This window comes from Meleagris gallopavo, chromosome 7 (genome assembly GCF_905368555.1).
Source record: "Meleagris gallopavo chromosome 7, MGAL_WU_HG_1.1, whole genome shotgun sequence".
Taxonomy (NCBI): Eukaryota; Metazoa; Chordata; class Aves; order Galliformes; family Phasianidae; genus Meleagris; species Meleagris gallopavo.
Window position 1 is genome coordinate 25,786,947 of NC_139410.1, and position 23,024 is coordinate 25,809,970.

The 23,024-nt window shown below is 41.0% G+C and overlaps 1 protein-coding gene and 1 long non-coding RNA gene across 4 annotated transcripts; one reads left to right on the plus strand and one right to left on the minus strand.

Annotated features, from left to right (window-relative positions):
* The first annotated feature begins 105 nt into the window (after positions 1-105).
* On the plus strand, positions 106-13,457 carry EAF2 (ELL associated factor 2). Of its 3 annotated transcripts, none has more exons than XM_085227726.1 (6): positions 106-325; positions 1,730-1,824; positions 2,644-2,780; positions 3,510-3,655; positions 7,072-7,338; positions 11,545-12,110. In XM_085227726.1, exons 1-6 carry the CDS (start codon positions 223-225, stop codon positions 11,637-11,639), a joined length of 843 nt encoding a protein of 280 aa, XP_085083852.1. In that variant the 5' UTR covers positions 106-222; the 3' UTR covers positions 11,640-12,110. The 3 variants fall into 3 exon arrangements, with proteins under 3 accessions (XP_085083852.1, XP_085083854.1, XP_085083853.1); XM_085227728.1 differs by lacking the exon at positions 11,545-12,110 and adding an exon at positions 7,819-11,538 and having other exon boundaries at positions 107-325; XM_085227727.1 differs by lacking the exon at positions 11,545-12,110 and adding an exon at positions 12,598-13,457 and having other exon boundaries at positions 110-325.
* A 2,548-nt stretch (positions 13,458-16,005) lies between these two features.
* LOC146544008 (uncharacterized) lies at positions 16,006-22,518 on the minus strand. The gene is made up of 3 exons (XR_014884288.1): positions 22,288-22,518; positions 16,959-17,088; positions 16,006-16,372 (listed from the first exon to the last, which is right to left on the minus strand). It is a non-coding gene; the product is annotated as an uncharacterized LOC146544008 (long non-coding RNA).
* Between the last annotated feature and the right edge of the window lie 506 nt (positions 22,519-23,024).

A 23,024-nucleotide genomic window follows, 5' to 3' on the forward strand; every position in this document is an offset into this window, starting at 1 on the left:
TCGGTGACGCACGGCGAGAGGGGCGGGGCTACGAGGGCGGCACGGAGCGGCACGGCGAAGCGGGGGCGTGGCCTGGAGCGAAGGGGGCTTGGCCAGAACAGAGGGGCCGAGCGGGCGTGTCCGGCACGGCCCCGCCCCCGCGGCGTGAGGGATGTGCGGTGGCGGCGGTAGCGGCGGGGGCCGCTCAGGCGGGTCATGGTGTGAGGTGTGCGGTGCGCCGCCATGAACGGGATGGCCCCGCCGCTCGTCGAGCCCAAGGAGCGGGTGCTGCAGCTGGGCGAGACCTTCGAGAAGCAGCCGCGCTGCGCCTTCCATACCGTGCGCTGTGAGCTGGGGGACACACGGGGGGGCGGCAGGTGCCGGGCTCCGGGCTGCGGCTTGGCGCGGGGCCGGACCCAGAGGAGCTCACGCGGCCCGCGGCGCCTCCGTCCCCAGCTCGGAGGGGAGGGAAAGGGCCCGGCCCGGGCGGCTCTGCCTGCAGCCGGGCGGTCCCCGCGCGTAGGGCTCGAGCTCTGCCCTCTCGCGCTTCGTTTTCAGGAGCCGAGCGCAATTCGGCTTCAAAGGTTATGGGCGGCGTTCGTCGCGTCCCCTCCCTGGGTACGCAGCGCTGCCCGGAGAGCCGAGCACTCGCGGTAGCTCGGAGACGGCCGCCCTGGGGATGATGCGAGGCCGGGCCGGCGGCTCCGAGAGCTGCCCCGTTCGCTCTCGCGTTCCCCGCGGGGCCGCACGCCGGGAGGGAGGCGCGGCGCTGGGTAACTGCGCTGCCCTGAAACCGCGCCGGGTGCTTCCCTCCATTCCCGCTTTTCGCTGACTGTGGTAATTCGATGATTTGTTCTGAAATCTGTTTTGAAATCTCCTTTCCTTTCCAACAAATGAGCCATAGGAACTGGCGCGCTCACCGCCGCTGCGCGCAGAGATCGCTCTGACACCTGAGGAGCTTGTTAACAAATGGCTAAAAGGGAGCGCAGCTGCCGGCTGCCACTGAAGTTCAGAAGTCAGCTTATGAGCGCTGAAGTCCATCTCGGTTTGAACTGCCCACTGGCTGTAGCTTAAAGCAAATATCACCCCCGGTTCCGGTTTAGAAGTTCTGGAACTTTGCTTTGCTCTTCTCTGCCAGCTCTGAGGGGATTCTGCAGCCCTGAGCTGCCAGCACGGAGCGCTTCTCAGCGTCCTGTAGCGAGGCTGCTCCCCCCGAGCTCCCCAGCAGCACGCTGTGTGTGGAGCCCAGGACTCAAATCCACATGCACTGCAGCACAAGGAATTTCCCCCTAACATCTCGCAGCCCCCCAGACGTGCTCCAACAGGTCTGTGCCCTTCTTGTGCTGGGGGCCTCGGAGCTGAATGCCGGCTCCAGGTGGGGCCTTGTGAGAGCTGAGCAGAGAGGGACAATCACCTCCCAGGGGCTTTCAAAAGCTACTTATTGCCTTTCGAAAGTATTTAATTGAAGTTGTTTTCTTTTGAAGTTTAACACATCCAATCTCCTATCCTTTAGCACCTAACAGTGCTTCCTAAATTTTATCTGAAAGGTGTTAACGCTTCAGCTGAATGTGGAGAAAACAGGCTTGACTTTGAATTCTGCTGATTGATCTGATCAGGGGAACGGCAGGTGATACGCCAGCAAAAAAGGTCATAGCACAATAGTCTCCAGTTGAAATGATATTCAGAGCATGTCTAGGATTAGAAGGCTTCTGAAAAGCCCACAAATAATCCAGTTTCATCTTATTTTTAGATGACTTTAAGCCTGCATCTATTGATACCGCTTGTGAAGGAGACCTTGAAGTTGGCAAAGGTGAACAGGTGACGATAACACTGCCGAATATTGAGGTGAGGGGGATGGCTGAAAAGTGACAAGCACATGGGATGGTATATTTTGCTGTTGTAGAATCACAGAATGTTTTGGGTTGGAAGGGACTTAAAGTCTCGCCAGTTCCACCTACCTGCTGTGGATAGGGTCACCAACCACTGGATTAGAGTGCCCCAACCAGCCTGGCCTTGGTCACCCCATAATTATCTCTTATGGTTTATTGGTGTAAAAATATGTTGAATATAGAAGTATACGAAGTCTTAATGCTGTTTCAGAGTTGCTTGTGTAATTTTTAGAGTTCAAAACCAATTGTTCTAATGTGTAACATTGCAGATGATCTAAAGGTTAAACAGCGGTGCTGTAGCTTTAAGTGTATTCACTGAATTGGAAATAAGTTGTAGGATGACCCTGAAGTGTTGCATACGCTGAAAAGCTTTATGTGGATGTTGGCTGTGTGAGTTTCCCCTTGGTATTTACTGCAGTAGCACAGTTCTAAAGCAGGAAAGACTGGAAAGGGAAAATTTACTACCTGCCATGCTTTACTGCTCTGCTTATTGGTTACTGAAACCCCTTTTGGTAAAAGGAGTCCTACAGTAAATATGCTATGATCTGGAAATAAGTTTGAAACTGATTAAATGCTAAAAATGAAATTCCCTTCTAGTCAGTCACCGGCTGCTTTCGGTCATGGTTGAGTCTGATTTGAAATAACCAGCAGCATTTCTCAAAGCTAGAAATGATTGCTTATAATGAATTTGTCATCTCTGTGATGGATTGTTAGCTGTTCTTAAGAAGAAAAAGTACGACATAGTAACAATTGCTGGACTTTTCTGGTTTATCAGGGCTCCACTCCACCAGTGACAGTGTTCAAGGGCTCCAAGAAGCCTTACCTAAAGGAATGTATCTTAATTATCAATCATGACACTGGAGAATGTCGCCTAGAGAAACTTAGTAGCAACATCACTGTGAAGAAAATCAGGTGGGTAATTTACAAGATGAACAGCTGTCCTCATTAAGAAAATCTGTTTGTTACTGAGTTGAAATTGAGATATGCTTCAGCCCATTACTGTTTTTATCATAACATTGTATTTAGAAAGTCTCCGGTCTCATTCAATAGAGTGAAAAGCCCGTGATCTCAACACACCAGCTTTGCTTTGTAGCTTTTGAGTCTTGACCAGCAGAAATCATAGGAGAATTGTTTTTCCTCTGCTTTAACTAAAAAGTGGCACGTTGTTAAGAGATGGTGACTACTGTCTAAAGAATATAGAGGAGGGCAAATCTCTTTGGAAAGTAGTTTGCATAATGTCTTCTGACTTCTAAATGAGAAAATAGACAAAATATCTCTGTTCTGGTTTCAGTAGTAGCTGTGACTTATTTTTCCCATACCAAGTTTGTGATCTTTTGTACTGCCGAAGCTTCAGAACTTTCAGCAGTTATTAGTGAGTGATCTTCGGTAGCCAGATGTTATAGCAAGTCAACTAACAAAGATTTCAAAACTTATATATAAAATCCACTGCCAATATATGTATTACATCCATATCTAATTATATGCTAATAAGATTAATTAATGTACCTGTAAGTGTAATTATGTTATTTAGGAAGATATGGCAAATAATTCCATAAGTTGAGATATAGCATCCCCTGTATTCCTGTTTTCTATCTGGTATCCTGTCTTCTAAACAATGACAATTTTTTTCTTTTTAAACAGAGCTGAAGGAAGCAGTAAGGTTCAGTCTCGTATAGAACAGCAACAGCAGCAAATCCGAAACTCAAGTAAGACTCCAAACAACATTAAAAATTCCCCACCAAAAGACAAGATGTTTCCATCTTCTCCTATGGATGACATTGAACGAGGTAAACTCCACTGCTTAGAAACTTTGCTCTTAACTAGGATTTTTTAAGAGCAGAGTGTGTTTTAGTTTGAGATTTACTCCAGAAGCCGATCTTGTAGGCACTTTGCCCCCATGCTTTGCTTCAAGTGGTAGCAAAGCAATATTTGAAACTTAACCTTAAAATCAGATGAATCGTTAGTCTTAATCTTACAAGTTATACTGCTTTTACTGATTTTTTTTTTTTATTCTTTTCCTCCTGCTGCTTTTTTAATCAAGCAGAAAGTAGACTGTATTGTAGTACTGGAACCAGTGTAGTCACTTCCCATTTTGACACAACTGCTTCTTCTGTTTCTCTGCATTCAGCAGACATGTAGGTTGCAATGCATTACAACTCAATTTTTGAATTCCCAGATGAGCCTTGTGAAAGATGACATTCAAGGGGGGGGGAAATACAGCAAGTGCCTGCACAACTCACCTCTTGAACAGTGCTATGTGTTGTGTTCTTGAGGCACTGGTTTGGTGAGACGTGTATTTTGTGTAGAGGCAGGCCTTACTGCCTTTTGGAGGGCAGGGAAAATGGCAGGTGGTAATTACTTACTATAGAAATACTGACAGGTGACAGTTTCAATCAGAGTTGATGTCTATCTCCAAAGATGTTCTGAATTCCTTCAAATAGGATTTTCAGATGTCACTAGAAAGATTTTTTTTTTATTATTTTGGGTTTAAACTCTGACCAGAATTTTTTACACTACAGAACAGTATTAGAATAGAGCTGGGGATGCAAATACAAAGGAAAGCTTGAGTGCAGCAAATGAAATAATGCTTTTTCTTGGTCTCTGTTGTTTTTGGGGAGTGGGAGTGTCGAATGTATTGCAAGATAGCAAAGTGGCTGCCAAAATACATCAGACTCTTTTGTACTGCCAGTCCAATTCTGAGTGCTACTTAAGAAAATGCAGAATAATTGAGAAACAGGGCTGGAAGGGACCTTTTAAGGTTATCCAGTCCATCCTTCTGTCCTAAAGTCAGATTTCAGATGATTTTTTTCCATGTGTGTTTTTCAAGTTCTCTGATGGTAGATTTTGAGTTCTCCCTGGCAGTTTATTCCAGGGCTTTGTTTTCCTTATGGTTTATATTCATCATGTAAGTACAGGCCAGACTACTCCACTTTTTTAAGTAGACCTTAATGTACTCAGAAAACCGCTGTGCTTTGCTCATTCTTTCTTCAAAATGATGCCATCTGGTTCATTCTTTTGTAGAAGTTTTCTAGATCACTAATTCATTATCACTCTCCTCTAGCTATCTTCCAACGAGTTCAAAAACTTCCTGAAGCGTGGTGCCAAAAACCAGTTACTGTTTCAGCTGAGGTTTTAGCCCTGCTGCTCTGAGCAAGAAGGTTGGCTTACTGGCACTGTCTTCATATGTGAAGTCCAGATAGTATCTCATCTCAGTGTAATGCTTGTCAATTCTGCTGCAGCATGATACAGTAGAACTGTGTTTAGTGATCCACTGTAACAGGCTCTTCCAAAGTGTTGCCTGCTTAATCATTCTTCATCCTGTGGTTGTGTAACTGACTATTCCTGTTTAAGTACACTACTGAACTTGTTACTATCTTCATTTTCTGGGGCGGGAGGAAGGTCACTCTTTATTTCTCCTCCAGTATATGTATAGCCCTTCTTCCTCTGTCTAAAGACTTCTTTTTTTTTTTTTTTTTTAAATGAAATTCAAATGTTTCAGAATTCAAGGCAAAACTCTCATTCATCAGTGTTTGGTACTGTTAACTTTTTTTTTTTTAAATCAGTAGTCACAGGTTAGAGCAGGGAGGAAGAGGCATTAAGTATATAGAACTTGAGTGCTATATCTTGGTTAGCTTACAACCTCAGATGGATGGTAGATCAGTCCTTGGCCTTTCTTCTCTAGAATTACTTTGAAGTATCATCTTGATCTTTCTGCTAGCTGCTTTCTAAATTATGCCTTAGATTTTCTGGCTTATTTCTATGCTGATGTTGTGCTTGCCCTTAGCTGCAGGATGTTTCCAATTTTTTAGCTCTTTTTTTTTTTTCCTTATGTTTGAGTCAGATAGCCAATATGATCTTTTATTGTACTTTCTAATCTTCCTTGGCATTGAGTTAGTTTGCCCTTGCAGTCATAGCCATGCTATTTCAGGAACTGCCAGTTTTCCTGAGTGCCTTTTTTCCTTTAGGCTGGCCTTTGATAAGTTTGACTGGCCAAAACACCTTTTCCTTTGGACTGACCTTTGATAATGAAGAATTGGAAGCATTCATGGAAGTTTGTGTTTAAGCTTATCCTTTTGTTCTCCCTTCTTGATTTGATTAAGTCTTGAACAATCTTTCTTTTTGATCACTTTCATCTTCAATATGTTTTTCCATATTAGATGAATGTGAAGTAAGATGAGCTACCTTCCTTTCATGCTTTTCATGTCTGCCATATCAAAGCTGCTCCTGAAGTACTCCTAGTACTTGTAAGGCCACCATAGCAAATGGCTGTATAGTTACAACCGTGTGTGATGGTGAACTTTTGCCCTCTGGTTACTCCTCAAGTTGATGCATAAGATCTCCATCCAGTGTAGTTCAGAGGTCTGTTTCAGACTTCTCACTTCAGCAGCACCTCTTTTTTTGCCTAATTATTATGTGTTCTCTGTGCAAAATTTAGTTTCCTCAGTGGTGAACTTTAGCTATTATTTATTAAAATTCAAACTGTGCAACACAATCTTTCCAGTCATACCATTCTAAATATTATATTCAGGTGAGTTATTTAGCCAAAAATACAAGATTAATTTGTTAACTTCAGGTCTTTCTTGTCTCCCTCTTGTTGCTCTAGCTTTTTCTTTTTTCTCCAAGTCTATGAGGAGAACAAGCAAACAAGGATTTGATGAAATGATCCTAGTGTGAAACTGTAGATGGTTCCTTTGGATATTTTGTGTGTTTAACTTAATTTTGATCAAAATGTCACATTGTCCATGTGCATGTTGACTGCAATGCTGAACTGCTGGAAGGTATTTTGAGCGCAGTTACTGACATTTTGCTGCTAACTTATTTACGTGATTGTAACTGCAGCTTTTAATCAGGGAAAGACATCTTCAGAGAGCTAGGGAAAATATAAGACTAGCTAGTTACAGAAATTAAAGGCTCTGTGGAATGCATTACCCTGTGGAATGTGGGGTTCACATTTGGGTTCACAGTTACCCTTGTTCTAATGCTTCACTTGAAAGAGAAATACTGCCCAAGCTCTGGGAGAGGAAAACCACATGACAAAACAGATGTTTGCTTATACCCTTTTCTTTGTTCTGAGGTTTTCTGATTTTTTTTTCTCTCAGTAATGTGTTGATTTGTGTACCTGATTTTTTTTTAATGATGATTTTGTTTGTCCTTCTTATACATCAACTATGGTAATGCTAATTGAGAAACACATTGTTTGCAGAACTAAAAGCAGAAGCCAGCATCATGGATCAGCTGAGTAGTTCTGACAGTTCATCTGACTCCAAAAGTTCTTCATCCTCTTCATCAAGTAGTGAAAATAGTTCCAGTGATTCTGAAGATGACGAAGCAAGGCCCTCTCTTCCAATGTCAATGCCATATCTGCAGCCACAGCCTGCTGTGTCTGCTATACCACATCAAGCTCTTCCTGACAAAGATGCCAGTCATAACAGATCCCAGGAGAACAGTGGTCATATGATGAATACACTACGTAAGTACAAAGACTGTTCTTTTCTCAGTATGCAATTCCAGACATCAAGATTCTGAAAGGAAACCATATTGTTTTTAAGTATGTCTCTGTTTTAATTAAAACTGTGGGAAGCAATGCTAAGGTTTGATTGTTCAGCCAAGATCTGAATTAGATGCTAGACTAGAAGGCTTTTGGTCCCGAGAGATACTAAATTAAAGCTGGTGCAGTTCTAAGCTGTTCTGGCTTCCTCCCAGTTATATACATTGAGACTGCAGAACAGCAATTTTGTAATGAAAGTACTTGAACTTACAGGGTACTCCCAAAACATGTAATTTCTTGGTTAGAATTATGGGAAAGATACCACATTGACAATACTTTGAATTACAGAAGAGATGGCATATTCTTAGCTACTTCAGTTATTATTATTCATGGCATTGTCCCAGCTGGACAACATGGCAAAACTCTCCTTTGCATGTAAGAAGGGCAGTTGTTTATTTTCAGGTGATGCTATCTTATCCCACCAATTCAACCAACTAAAAATGTCACTTGAAGAGTAGCTGCTGCTGTGTTCTTCACAAGTGGTTGCTGCACAGTTTGGAATATGTTGCTCCATAAGCAACATATCCAGAAGGAGATTTTGATCAGAGCAGGGGAAAAAATCAGTAGGTCGAGTCTCAAGTTTGCTACCTAAACAAGCAGTAGTATTCAGATATTGGAGTTGTAAATGTTCAACTGTTGGAAAACAAGTATGTTTTTCATTAGGTGTTTAACTGCAGGCTCACAATATGAAGAGATTTCTGTGAAACCCTACTGTACTACCCAAGATCTTTAAGGCATATCATTTATATGTAAACTGGTTCTACTGAAATTTCAGACTATCTGGCAGGCCTACTTTTATTTCAGCACCCAATAGATAACATGAACAGGTTTGGTGATTGTTTTTTTTTTTTTTTGTATTTAAGAATTTAAATACTTAAATATCTGTGGTTACTCTGTTATCAGAGATGAGATCAGATGGAAAAGTCTTGTGACTTCATGTGCCAAGAACTAAATGCTATCTGCATTTTACTGTCAATGTAGAAAACAACATCTTCATTTGTAATTTGTGTGACTTCAAAAGGTGCCATTTATTTCAACCCTCATTCACAAATGAGATTTACCATTCCTCGTGCTTTATTTAAAACTCCTATGAAAATGTGATGAAGCTCTTCCTCCTGTGACAGAGTCCCAGCCGGCCAAACTTCCACTGAGAAACATTCTTAAGAGTACAGGTGGCTAACTCTACTAGTTCCAACAATCATAGTGAGAAAATGCTGCTTGAAACATGACAACATCAAAGCCATCACAGGGGAAGTTGATGACTTAATGCCTGAGAACTATGTAGACAGGTGAAACCTCCTGTTTGTAGCATCAAGCCTCGGGCTTAACTAGCTTGCATAGCTATTTAGCTTAGTTCTAAATTGGAGAGACCTGGATTTGGCAGAAGGTTTTCTTGGTAGATAAGTAAGCTGGATGATCACAGTCAGAATTGTGGCCAGCAGCTCTTTGTTCAAGTGGAGAGCAGTGACAAGTGATGTTCCTCAGGTATTGGTATTAAGACTGATGCTGTTTAACATAATTGTCAGTGTCATGGACAGTGGGATCAATTGCACTCTTGGCAAGTTTGCTGACGATGCCAAGCTGTGTGGTGCAGTCAACACCCTGAAGAGAAGGGATGCCATCCAGAATGACCTTGACAGGCTTGTGTGGTGGGCTTGTGAAAAACCGCGTGAAGTTCTGCATGTTGATCAGTGTAATCTCCAGCACAAACACAGGCTGGGTGGAGAACGTACTGAAAGCAGTCCTGAGGGGAAGTACTTGTGGATTTTAGAATCATAGAATATCCTAAGTTAGATGGTACCTGTAAGGATTATTTAGTCCAACTCCTGGCTCTATGCAAGTCCTCAAAAAATCAGACTGTCTGAGAGTGTTATCCAGACACTTCTTGAAGTCTGTCAAGCTCAGTGCCAAGACAGCTTCCCTGGGCAGGATGTTCCAGTGTCTGAACACCCTCATGGGGAAGAATTTTTCCTGATATCTAACCTAAATATTCCCTGTTGCCACTTCATGCTACTCCTTTGGGGCCTATCGTTGGTCACCATGAACAGGAGATCAGCGCCTGCCCTTCATCTTCCACTCTTAAGAAAGCTGTAGGCTGTGATGAGGTCTCCCCCCAGTTTCCTCTTTTGTAGGCTGAACAGGTTGCCCGGAGAAGCTGTGGATGTGCTATCCTTGAAGATATTCAAGGCCAGGTTGGATGGGGACTTGGGCAATATGATCTGGTGGGTGGCAATCATGCCAAATGCAGAGGGATTGGAACTGCCTGATCTTTAAACTCTTTTCCAACCTGATTCTGTGAGGATCCCAGTTCTATTTACTTCTTGATTCTATAGCTACCTTGAGTACTGTTAGCATTTGAAATACACTTCAACTAGACAAAGATAAAGAAAGTCATTTTGAAGGAGAATTTGTTTCCTCCAGCTCCCTTGGTGAGGAATTTTTGCAGGAGAGGGTAAATAACAGTGAAATCTGGAGACACTAAATGAATAGCGTGTGGTTCTAGCTTGAATGACAGGATTTCTCTGTTGGGGTCCTGCACAGTCATTTCTTCCACCTCAAATGTTTTTCAAAAATAAAACACTGAAGCAACAAATGTCAGCACAAACAACTAGTTTGCTTGTCTAATCCTGTTTTGAGGTTTGATCATGCATGTGCATGACTAGTTTTGTGCACCTCTGCAGAATCAAGGCTGTGATTAGTAATTAGTGAAGTTTTCTTTGGCTTACTGAATGCAGGCAGAAGTTTGGGGAAAGGGTTAGAGAGAGGTTTCATCTTAGGTGTATAAATCATACAGTTGAGGTTTTGTGGAACTTGGAAGACACAGGAGCATGGTAACAAAATACTTCTATCAGAAATAATTTACCTTCTCAGGAATCTAGGGCTCAAAGCTGCCTCCTTACCCTCAGCAGCAAGGCTCACATCCTGCTTCTTTCTCTTTCTCCCTTCAGAAGCTGATCTAAGCTTGCAACTTGCTTTATAATAAAGCTTGTAAGTGCTGACACTAGTTAATCTCTTTACAAATATTTGAACATATGTTGCTTTATGTTTACTTGCTTAGCATAACTTTCATTTACAAAGTCTAATTTTCTAGGAAAAATCAGTACGCTGACTACATTGGGGCAGTGTCTCATGTATTTGACTTTCAACACAACTTCAGTTCTCTAGATTCTTTTTTGTGCTGCTAGAGCAGCCAGTGATGAAATACTTTTCCTTGTATTTGTTTGGTGTTGGTGAACCAACTATGATTTACGAAGCACAGACACACTTACGAGTTTCCCTGTCCCAAATAACTTCTTGCATGAATTCAAATGTACTATAGCCACGGATCTGAAAGTTTAGGAAGTGTTATGGTTCGCAGGGTAATCTATTTCATTTGTTTAATGTTACTAGTAAGCAGTGGCACTGTGGAAGACTGAATTCCCATTTTTCTCCTACTTTATTACTGTCTGCAAAGTACAATTGAGTGTAGATGGTTCTTCAGAGTCCTGATGAATGAAGCTTCCATTCTTGCACAGACCTACCTAAAAACTACTAACTCCAGTCTCTGTTATTTTGCCATCTTTCTGATGGCAAAATTCTTTTGGAGGCAGAGTTAGAAAGATGGACCAGAGAGTTTTCCCTGAAATATATTCAAATGTGTTACTTCTGACTCTAGAACTTGGAGTCCTTGCTTTTCCCATCTGCTGGTTTTCACAAGCGTTGGTTTTTCTGGCTGGTGTTATTCAGTTTGTGTAATTTCTATTAACTGTGTTGTAATAACTTCTGAAGGCTGCAGAATCATTATTTGGAAGGTTATCTTCTTGTTCTTATTGCAGCCATCTCTCAAAGTAGATAGTGCATAATAGGATTAGGATTTCCAAAAACTCTGATTGTTTTCCTTTGCGTGATAAATGCTTGAGTTCAATTTGCTAATGCCATAATGAAATATTGTTTCTCAGGTTAATATATTGTCCTGAATAATTTCTGACAAATTACTTTTTCTTTAAAAATTGCTTTTTCAACATTATAAATGGCTGTAGATATTCTCTTTAAAATTGGAGAAACGACAACAGTACTTTAAAGACTGCTGAAAATATCCATCTTTGCTATTCTTGTCTTATATAAACAGTGTTTTCTGCTTTGTTGCAGAGAGTCATATACCACCATTCCTAAGCTGTAGTGATGACATAGTGGAAAATAGAGGAAGGCTAAATGCAGCCATGTTAAAGACTTCAGTGTTCTAGCAAAAATGTTATGCCTGATAACAAAACATATGATCTGAACGTCTCGCTGGTTTTACCCTACTGAGTTACTCTTATCTATCTGCAAAAGTGATCTGTCAAGAGTGAAAGAACATGTGAAAATACTGTGCCTACTGAGTTTCAGTCATTCTCTGTGCTTTTTAGTTTATTTCTGAGCAATGTGAGATGCGTTTTTTTAAATTTTTTTATGGCTGTTTGGCAACAGAGGTGTGAAGAAAATCATACTAGCAGGAAGAAATTCTTAACTAAAAAAAAAAAGGGTGCTGCTAATATGGTACTGATCCTTTATAACACACTGCTGCATTTGTTTTTGTTGTTAGTGTTCTCTGATTCCTTCCCTCCCATTCCATAAGCTTATGGACATTCATTGCAAGCACAATGTAGTCTCTGTTCTTAATTTCCCATTTTGAAATACATATATAGCTTCCAAATTAAAGTGCTGTGTGAAATTGCTTTTGATGTTTTGTTTGTTCATTTGTTCTAAAACCTGTTTGAAATAGTAGGTCACTGATACATCTTTAAAAGGTACATCAAAGAACTGCTGCTCTTGATTGAGACATGGCTTTGTTTTCAAGCACAGCTGACTGCATTCAAATGTTTATTGAAAAGAAAAAAGCCCTACAACTTGTTTTTCACAAAACTGCATTTGCTAGCAGTTTTCCCGTTTATGAAGCATGAAAATGTGGGTGGCAAAGATAGGTGTCAGCTGTTGTGATCTTGTAATAGTAAATGCTTTCATGACTAATAAGCTAATGGCTCTCCTGCTAAGATTTTAAAGTTGCAGAAATGTGGTCTCTGTGGTTCTGTCGCAGAAGAGTTGGCTTCTTTGCTGATGTAGAAACTAATGTCAAGTGGGTTGTAAGCCTTTAATTGGGAAAGGGGAAAATCTTGAAAGATATTTCCTTGAAAATGACTAATATGATGACTCTGTCTCTTTTAGGAAATGACTTGCAGCTGAGTGAATCTGGAAGCGATAGTGATGACTGAACAAATCTTTGGCCTTAAATGTATCACTTTTTTTTTTTGTTAAATATGTCTTAGCATGTTTTGCACTAAGATTAGATTACCAGAGACTGGAATGAATGTCCTTAATTTTTGATAATAAAGGCATCCTAATTTTCTACTGAGACATCGAGTCCATAACACAGCAGCACTGATATATTGGCAGTGCTATGGTTATGTGTTTACCTTTCAAATTACTGTATTTACAGTAAAATTGTGTATGATCTGATCTTAATTATTTTGCCTCAGCCACCTGTGTTACTTGAAAATGATTTGTAACAGATTTGTAACAGCTAGCTACTTTATATAAATAGTTATAGGATGGAGAAATTTCTGATATTTATGGAGGCAAGTTTCCTTTCTATCACTTAAATGTTGGATGCTGATTTCACAGCTTAAACTTGGAGGGTATAAAAGGGGGAATAACTTAATGAGGTCTGCTGTGTCAGCAGTGCTTTGTGTTCAGTTCACAGATTATACCTTTAAGGAAACTGCTGAATAATGTGGTCCACTTGCGCAGTTACAGTTTACAATTGTTCAACACATTGCTGAATTCCTAATTCCATTGTATTATAGGACTTTATATTCTGAGCCTCAAGATTCCTGAGGGAATTTGTCTATACTCTGCCTTTTTTATGCAACTTGAATAGGCTGGTCTTTTTACAACCTTTTTGTATCTAAATTTAGATAACTGGAGAGACAGCAAGGAATTTTCTTCATTTAATCCTGTAACGGAAATCAAAAATTTTCTTTGTAGGGGTATAAAAGTAATTTAATAAAGCAATATTTATCATTTTATTGTCTGCTTCTGTTTTCACTGGTTGAAGATTCCAGCTTCTACTTACCGTAGTTGTGCCACTGAAGGGGTTATACCATTTTCCTGCTTTCTATTTCTTTATAACTAATATGTAATCCCCACCCAGCATGCGAGACTTGTGCATTTGTTGCTTTTGTATGCATTGAGACAACACTCTAAGAGCTTTGCTGTAAGTTTATGGCAGTGCCAGTGACAGGTGAATGTATGTAACAGATTGCATCCAAATGCAATTCCTAAACCATACTGTACTAAAGAAGAAAAGGTATCTGCTTAGCTCTCTGCCCCCAGACTGTGGCACTTGGCTGTGTTCTACACCAGATTACAGCTTGCTAGTGTTTCACCTTTCTAAAGATGGTATCATAAGACAAAACATTTTTCTGCTCATACTAAAAGTTAAAAAAAACAACTCATGTTAATGACCATGATTAAACAGATCTTTGAGGGGAAAAAAAGGTTAATGAGCAATATTAAGATAGGATGCAATGTAAATAAAGACTTTTTCAAAGGTACTGAGTTCTCTGATGAGCTATAACAGTTGTTATCGGAACTTTAGCAGACTACTTTGTTCTTGGCACCAGCTGCTAGTGAGGTTTGCCGTGATGATGGGAGGACCTGAGCTGTTACTGCTGATCTGTAATTGTATTAAAGCAGTGTCCTAAAGTGAAATGTCCTCTTTTTGGCTTCCCCACACCCCTAATGGTTTGCATCAAAGCCTCCCTTCAGGCCAATGCTAATTTTTTTATTTTTTTTTCTGAACAAACATGCATTTAGGGCATATGGAATTGAGCTACAGTGCTGACTAGGCTAGGATCCAAATTATGGGTAAGTGTTTATATTTCTAAATTATAATCATTCATCCTTCAGAGGAAAATGAACAACAAAAAACCACTGCAAGTGCAGCCTGCTTGTGTTTGATGTGTAATTGTATTCACATGTACACAGGTGCTTAAATATAGCTCTGCAGGTAAAGCAGCTTTCCAAGTTCTTGAGTCTCAGGACTGTAACTAAGCCTGCACTATCTTTAGATTTTGATCTTTGGGTTAGAAGCTTTCTAGAATGGGAAGAGCCCTCATTAAGCTTTTGTACATCACTTAGCACAAAGTGGTTAGGGGTGAGTCAGTCACACCCCAGTATAAATATGTGACTTAAATGGGTGTATTCTGTCAAATGCACAGTTGTGATAATTCATGAAAGGCTCCCTTTAAATATCAGCCCAGGAGATAAGATTCTGGAACAGAGTTCCTATTGAGATAAGAGGAAAAAGATAACAGACCTTGAATGTGTGAAGAAAATGGTGCTATGTGCTGGATGCAGTCCAAATGTATGCAGAATTGCTCCCCTTCTCTATGTTAGTGTCAGGCATTGGAAAGCAACCTAAAGAGCTTGCCTGGATCTTTTGTTCTACAGAGGAGATTGGCTTGGGTCTCATGTGTGACCTGCTTGGGACGTTTGCTCCTCTGATTTGCTTTGTGCTCTCTTGAGCAGGCTGAGCTACCTGTGACTCTTCCTTGTGTTATCAAATGGCAGAAGCGAGAAAGTGGTTGCACTGAGATCTGGAAGCATAAGAGGTATTCTTGCAGCAAGAAAACAGTTTAGGGCTTTTTTGGTCTTGGATTATTATTTTTTTTTCTTTTGTAGGCCCTGACTTGAAAATTCTTTTCCTCTCCTTTAAAGTCATTTTTATTCCTGTTGCATTAACTAGTAATGAATGAAATCATTATCTGAAACACTGTTCCTACAACCTCTGAAAGCCTCTTTCCAAATAGTCTTCATGAATGCGTATGGTTCCATCTCCTTGCTTTGTCTTTACATCCAGAGATACAAAGCATGTGTGTGCGCATGCATCTCTAAACACTAGATACGTCTGAAGAATAAGTACAGTTTTTATAGGTACCTAACTAAGCCATTGTGTATTTGGGATTTGAGGAATATTTGCATGTCACTCACACTCACAAAAGAAAAATATCTGCCAGTGCAAAAGGAAACTGAAATTGATCTGCCTTATGGCTACTGCAGAAACAACCCACCTGAGCTTTCTCTCCTCAGGGCCCCTGATACGTGTACAGTTTTTCTAGTAACTACTTCTGGTCACAGTATTCAACTGTAGTTAAGTTCTGATATGGTGATAATATATACTCGCTAATTGCAGCTACATTGCCTGACAGCTTCCAGTTTTCTTAAGATCTCTGTCCTATTCTTGTTTTCCATGAACCCTGCCTTGGGGCAGTGGGACAGGCTAAGGTGATCTCTTTTGAACAGCCTTGACATTGCTCTATTCCACAGCTTACACTGAGATTGCCATTTAGTTGTAGTTTTACATCTATCTGTAACTTGCTCTTGAGATCCTTGCCCACAGTGCTGTAACGTGCCCTTAGGAAGCTCTTATAAACATCAGGCTCTGTATAATGTCCATGCAGCTCGTGGTAAGCAATAATCTTGTTTCCTGAATGATCTCCGAAAATTATTTTGCTGTCCAAACAGGAACTACTCCAGTTATTCCATCAAAATTTTTAGATCAGTGTTGGCTGGAGCACAATGAAATTTGAATTTAATGTCAAGGCATGTGGCGTAATCAACTTTATTACATAAGTATTTTGGAGGGAAATGGAAGATAACATTTTTTTTAGAATAAGTGACTTTAATAAGTTGCTCCTGTGTTAACAGACTGAATCATCTTGAGAAATGAGCAACAGTATTTCTAAGAATTATTATTTGTCGAGTCTTTCACGAGTGGTTTCTGATGAAGAGATCACTTCAGACAGCAGTTTGCTTAGGTTCTCAAGATTTTGGGCCGTAGAATCATTTCTTCATTTCTGGTCAACACTTCTGATTTTCTTTGCAATTTCTATACGAATGTTTCTGAGAACATCCTTCTTAAACAGTGCAATGAGGACACCTAGGATGGGCAAAAATGAAGTGTCAAGAGAAGGAACAAGATCGACATGGCTTACAGTGGTTCCGAGCCTGAATGTTTGCTTTCATGTCAATCCTTCCCTCACAGTTTTTTGAAGTCATTCAAGTAACCTTGTAAGGACCTTTAGGGATGGTCTGGCAGGATGTGGGGCTTAAAACAGCCTTTTGAAATGATGTAAAATTAAGAATGAAGGAGAGAGTTTTGAAAAAGGGACTTTGCAATTTCTTAAAATTTACATTTCTGGTTTTTGAAGGAGATAAGGGAAATGAAAAAAAGGTGAAGATGTACTGAAATGAGGAGAAGTGTGAAATAATGAGTTCTTCCCGACGTTAGACTTCAAACTTAGATAAGGGGGCAGTCATCCATACCCAACCAAATGAAACGTGAAAGGGGGGACTGAAATATCTTCACAAATATTCATCTATTGTTCTTCCCAGTTAAATGAATTTATGGTGACACGGTCGCCTGTTTGCTAACTGGGTAGCAGTTTTTTCCCAGTGATCCTGGTTGTCCCTGCATAATAATAATGCACAGTGACCTGGATATTTGAAGGCAGCTCTCTGCTTACCAGTTATCTGTGTGCAGGAATGGACTGAACTGGTGGAAGCTCTAGAAGAATGTTACTGTAACTTCTTCTTCACAGTCTGCATGTTCTGGTGGTGAAGAAAAGCTCCTGAATGTCAGACAGCGCTCAGAGTCTGTGTCAACAGGAAGAGCTTATTCAGTTCCTAAGAAAGTATATCAACTTTATACAGGGTTTTCATAAGGAACTTTGCTACATCTGCTGTAGTGAAGGGTCTGGCCTGTTAGCAAAGATTTGGACTATAGTTGTTTCTGTGGTTTTCTGAATCCATAGAAGAAATTAGTGTGTTCTCAGATTTTTCCTTCTCTGAAAAGCAAATCCTTCTGCTGTGGTAAGGAAGGAATGGAGGTTAAGGCAAAGATGAAGGAACCTTTCATTCCACAGAGAAGGCTTTGTTGATGTACAACACAGATCTGGTGGGTTAGCCACAGAGACCTCTCCTGACTTGCTTTAAACAGGGGCCCTTGTTACAGAACCTGTTTTCCATCTCTCATCTTCCATATGCTGTCTTTTCTGTGCAGCTTGGTTTGTCTCCTGAAAATTCATACTTGTCTTGTTCTCATAAGTGTACATACACACAACAGAGGATTATTGTCTCCCTATGGGAGATGAGGTTGTCTTCATGCTGTTGTTTAAAGTTTAAAAAGCAGTGTGTCTTAAAAAGGTAATTAAGATCCAGCAACAACGTAAACTGTTCTTTAATCTCTTTAGTTTCACTTCCCAAGCTGTGCATCTTGTTCTACCAGTTTCCATGCTCTTGCAAAATAGTTGCACAATGATTTCCTCTTAGCAACCAGCAGAATGAAGCTTGAGCTCACCTCTTTGGGACGTACCTTTTCTAAGATCCTTGATGTATTGAGTTTCCAGTAAACTTTGCAACCTCTCCCTCCTTTCCTGCATCTTTTAATTGCCACAACTTTTACAGTAAATACTCATGGACATCCTTATACACAGTTCTCATAGAGACATGGGAGATGATGCAGCCTGAAATGCCAAATCACCTCTTAACTAATTTCCTTGCTACATTTGACTTGCTCCACACTGACGATGCATGAAAAAAAAAAGATTTTAGCTTTTACCAGAGGCTTAACCCAAATATTTACAGTAGTGTTATAGAATTCTCCACTGCCCAGTGCTCATTAAAGCTAAGGGCATTTTAAAGGCCTACGTCTGATTGAGATTTCCCTTTCAAATTAAGAGTTTTTGTGCCAGTTTGTGGTTCTGTTGAAATGATGAGATGATAGAGACAGGTGATTCATTTACTAGACTGTAGACTGTGACACAGATGAAGCCAGACTGGATATCACATTACTTCACAGTAACACCAACGTCTCTATACATGGATACACCTACCCCCATGGCAAAAACCTGTTCTCATCAGAACGATGGATAGGCACAAGAGCAGCACTGCACGAGGTGACACTTGTCAGAGCATTAGGGTCAGACTAATTACAGATGATTTGGGAATTAGCAGTCCTGAAGCAACTCTTCTCGGAAGGTTTGCATGCCTGCGATCCCCTCCCATCACAGGGTGGAACATCTCCCACTCCTGTTCTGCATGATAACCCCTTTTTTTTCTTTACCCTCCTTTTTTCTCTGTGCAAAAATTACCAATAGAAACAGTTAAAGTTTCATGAATACTTTTTTTTAAAAAAGTAGTGGTCATAAGAAAAATGATTGCCAAATGTGACCTGAATGTGGGTGGGGAAAAACTCCACGTAGAATAGCAGCTGTGTGTGTACCTCACATGTTTGAGCTGCTTTCCCTCTCACAAATACAGCCAGACTTTGCTTAGTAACCTTCACCCAGATACAGTATTTCTCAAGGATACTGATGATCAGTGGCTGTGGCTATGTTTAGCTGAGGATGCAAGACGGTTAATCTATTTAAGAAGTTCTTGCCACAATGACTGTATTTTAGAAAGTACCACCTGGAAGGAGTGTGCTGAGCTTATTGGGGACTTTTTATCCTTGTTCATTTGTAAAACAAAACGACTGCTCAAAGCTGAGAATTCTTCTTGCTATTGTACTTTCCGTTTGACTCCCTCCCGGTGATGAAGCAACAGCTACTCACAGGTGATAATTGAAGTACCCAAGAGAGAAACTAGTTAACGTTTTAATAATGTCTTAGCTATATTTATAATTCTGTAGAGAGACTCTGAGCTGAGTGAGCCAAAGAAGCCACCACATTACATCAGAGCCTTTGATCCAAACGACCTCTGTTCTGGAAACCAGAAGTGCTTATGCTGCATAAATCTCTCTAAATCCACCAAAAATATGTGTGAGGTTGTCTGCGCTATGCTGGAGAACAGTCATGGTTGGGTAACTTCAGCTGCTGTTAAATAGTATCATCTCTGCAACACGAGGCTGGTAATCAGTTAGTCCATCAGATGTGTTTGATGGTGCTGGTGACCTTACGCTTCCTGGAACACGAAGAGCAACCCCCTCACAGGTATGCTGGTTGTTGGAAGTACAGAGATGCAGATGTTTCCCTGCTGCTGCTGCAGCTTGTGAACTTTCTGGGTCTTATCATCAGCTCACACTGTACAGAGATCTCCTGTTGGGTACAGATGTTCAGCTGCAAGAGCCTGCCTCACAGCTGGCTTTCCTTCCCTTGTACTTCTTTGACGAGGAGGAGGGGCAGTCCCAATGGTAAATTTGTTTTCCAAGCTAAATGAAAACTGTAATTTCAAGTGTACTTGCCTTGGCACCTCTCACAGCTTTCCAGTTTACAGGGATAGTGGCAGGGTGCTTGGCAGGGAAGGAAATACTTTGGTCATCCCATAATAAGGTGAGGTGACTGTTCAAGGCTGAATAATTGCTCAGCAGTAGGAATCCTTGCTGCCTGACCCTGCTCATGTGACAAAACCACACAATGTAACACCCTGTACTGCTACAGCTCTCCCAAACTGGAACATGCCACTGTTGCAGTGAATTAGGCCACCGTGTTTCACAGGCTTCTCCTCCACCTTAAGCTCCTAAGGGAAGTGAATGCCGGACAAATCATGGACTTTGCTCATGGTTTCTTTCAATGTCTTTCCTCTTGTGCTCCACTCTCAGCCATGTGCAGCACTGAACCTTCTACACATACAGCTTTGAATTCAGGGAGGCTGGACAATCCCTAGCTGTTCCTGACATGAAACACCAACCACCTCAGGAAGCAACTGCTGCAGGTAGAGTGAGGAGATGCCCTGAAAGAACAGCGGGCTCCTCGTTATGGGCAGCAGAAGTAGCACATGGTTTCCTCATCTCTTTTCATGGAAGAGAGTATTTAGGTTTGTGTTAATTGTATGGGGAGGTGATAATACCCATTCCCTGCTCTGCAGAAACCTCCTTAGCCTGGTTTCACGGGGCAGAGCACTGAAATTCCTTCCATTCACCTTTCCACTGCAGCAGCAGCCAGAGCTGCCATCTTACTACCAAAACAATCTTCATTGGCCAAAGGATCAAGACTACCTCGAAGTTGGAAGAGATCTCAAACCCACCTAGTTCCAACCCTCCACCATGGGCAGAGAAACTTTCCACAAGGCAAGTTTTCCCAAAGCACCATCCATCCTGGCTTTGAACATCTCCAGGGGTTCTCTGGACAACCTGTGTCAGTGCTTCACCACCCTTATGGAAAATAATTTATTCCTTTTTTTTTTTTTTTCTAATCCAAATCTCCCATCTTTCACTTTAAACCCTCAGCCTCTTGTCCTCTGACTGCACTCCCTGATAAATGTCCCTCTCCAGCTTTCGCATAGGCCTTCCTTAAGGGGGGCTGTCTCCCTCACACTTTCTGGTCCACTTGATGCAATAGTATTTTAAGCCATTGCTGTACCCCTTCTGGGAAAATAAATAAATAAATAAAGCTCTGTGTTTCTAAAGGTGCCACTTTCAAAACATAAAGGAAGAGCATTTCAGAAGAGAGCCAAGCTGGGGGAATCATAGTGGATAGTCCTTTTCCCTTAAAGACTGAGTTAGTCACACGTTTAAGCTCACAGTCCTGTCAGGGCATAAATTAACCAGCTGCATGGTCTCCCAGCCTCCAGCATTACCAGTTCATGAGAAAAGAAAAAAGCACCAAATGCAAACATTTGAGTCACAAACAACGGGTGGGTGAGCGGGATTAGGTGGGGCTGTGCTGACTAACCCATGCCAGCAGCAGGCAAATATTGCTCCTATTTTGTCTTGAAGCAAATGAGCCTGGCTGTGCTGAAGCTCTGGATGGTGTTGGAAGGGGCTGCGGAAATGTCTGAACTCTGATCGCCAGCCACTTGACTAAATGGTGTGTCTGTCATGGGTTGACAGGGAGTCATCACAAAATCAGCCTACCTACAATACAAAGCAAAGCTGGGATATATTTTTGCTACTGTTATATGTGGCATAGATGAGCTGAATCCCTTCAGGCAGAGACAATTTATCTCTGGCATGAAATGATTCATTAGAAGCTGTTTCAAATAGTGTCTTTGTATTGATAAGGTGTGCCCTGATGAATTTGTCAAGGGCATCATTTTATTGTATTTTGTAATCTGATTTGTAAAGCTGTACATAGAATTAATGATAGTTTAATTGTCTATCTCTAGAGATAAGCAGAAAGATTCTTTTGACTAGAATCTTGGTCCCACCTTCGGTATTTCTAATTCTTAAACAACAAAACAACTGGAAGTTACAACAATGTTTTCTCAAATGTCTTTTGAGGCTTTCAGGACGTGATATAATTAAGAATTAAATTGTGAAGCCAGGTATAGATAACATAAGATTTGTCTCCAGTCATCACTCTGCTCCAGACTATAGAGTGATGGCTATTTGTTAGTTAAAGCAGGGCCAAAGTAACTCTTCAAAGATGCAAGCTTAAGGCTGTCAGGATGTATTTAGCAGTAAAACAGCTTACCTGTTCAGTCAGAATGGCAAAAAAGCATAAACATGAAAGTGTGGCTTCTTATCACGCGCAACATGTGTGTGTGGGGTCTGAGACCTGGCTGCTTTGAATTCCCAGAAATTAGCTGATAATTTTCTAGCAGTGTTAAGATAAGACCATGTGCTTGCAAGGCCTGCTGTTAACTCTCTTTTGTGTGCATGCTGAGATACAGACAGCTCTGAAGAATGAGCATTTGGTGCAGTAGATTCTGGTCTTGACTTCAAAAGAATGAACAAAACTGTTACACAGCACTTGTTCAGCAAAGGGTAGTTGTTTAGTGCAAGGGAGAAATGGCTGATAATTTCTCTTTTTTTTTTTTTTTTTTCCATTAACAATGGCTTTAAATGCCTCAGGGTAACAACATGGATTGTAAAGTCTGAACATTATTTAAATTAATTGCAAAATTCTAACTCACCTCAATGTGACCAAAATGAGAACTTGAATGTACAGATATCCCAGTGGCATTCTTCAGGGCATTGAAAAGTCATTTCTACATTCACAATGATGTAACAAGTCCCCTCTCCCAACTTATTCCTCATTAGTTGTGCACTTTGGTTGGTCTTCCTGCACTTCACTCTTCTAATAATTGCCACCAGGACAGTTCCTCACTGACAAGGCCACTGTTTCTGCTGGCTATGTTACCACATTCAGCTCTTGACTTCCTGTACCCTGCAGAACAGATGGCCCTCACCAAGCCTTGGTATAACAGTCATTTTGTTTTGTTTAAACTGAAATTACTAGTCACTCTATCCAGTGAAAATATTTGCACTTCATGTGCTTGCAGGCTTCCAGAAACCTAAACTTGGCATCCCAGAAACTTCAACCAATTTGATCCAGTTGAATAGTTTGTATCCTCTCTGGGCAAAACTTTCTCCTGCAGATACACACTTTTCCCAAAAATTTTGTCTTTTCCCAGAGAGCTACATTTGAATGCTGATGAAGCACATATGGAATTTTTGTGCACCTTTAAAACTGGCACTGGGGAGTAGGTGTACATGACAGAAGATGGTGCTGCATTCAGGAATGTTTTGATTCCCTTTATGTTGCTCAAAGGAAATGTGAAGCAGATTGGTTTGGGGTGCATCCCTACAATGTTCTAGTCAAGAAGTACTAGTCTAACATCTGTTATTTTCGCATGCTGCATGCCTTTTC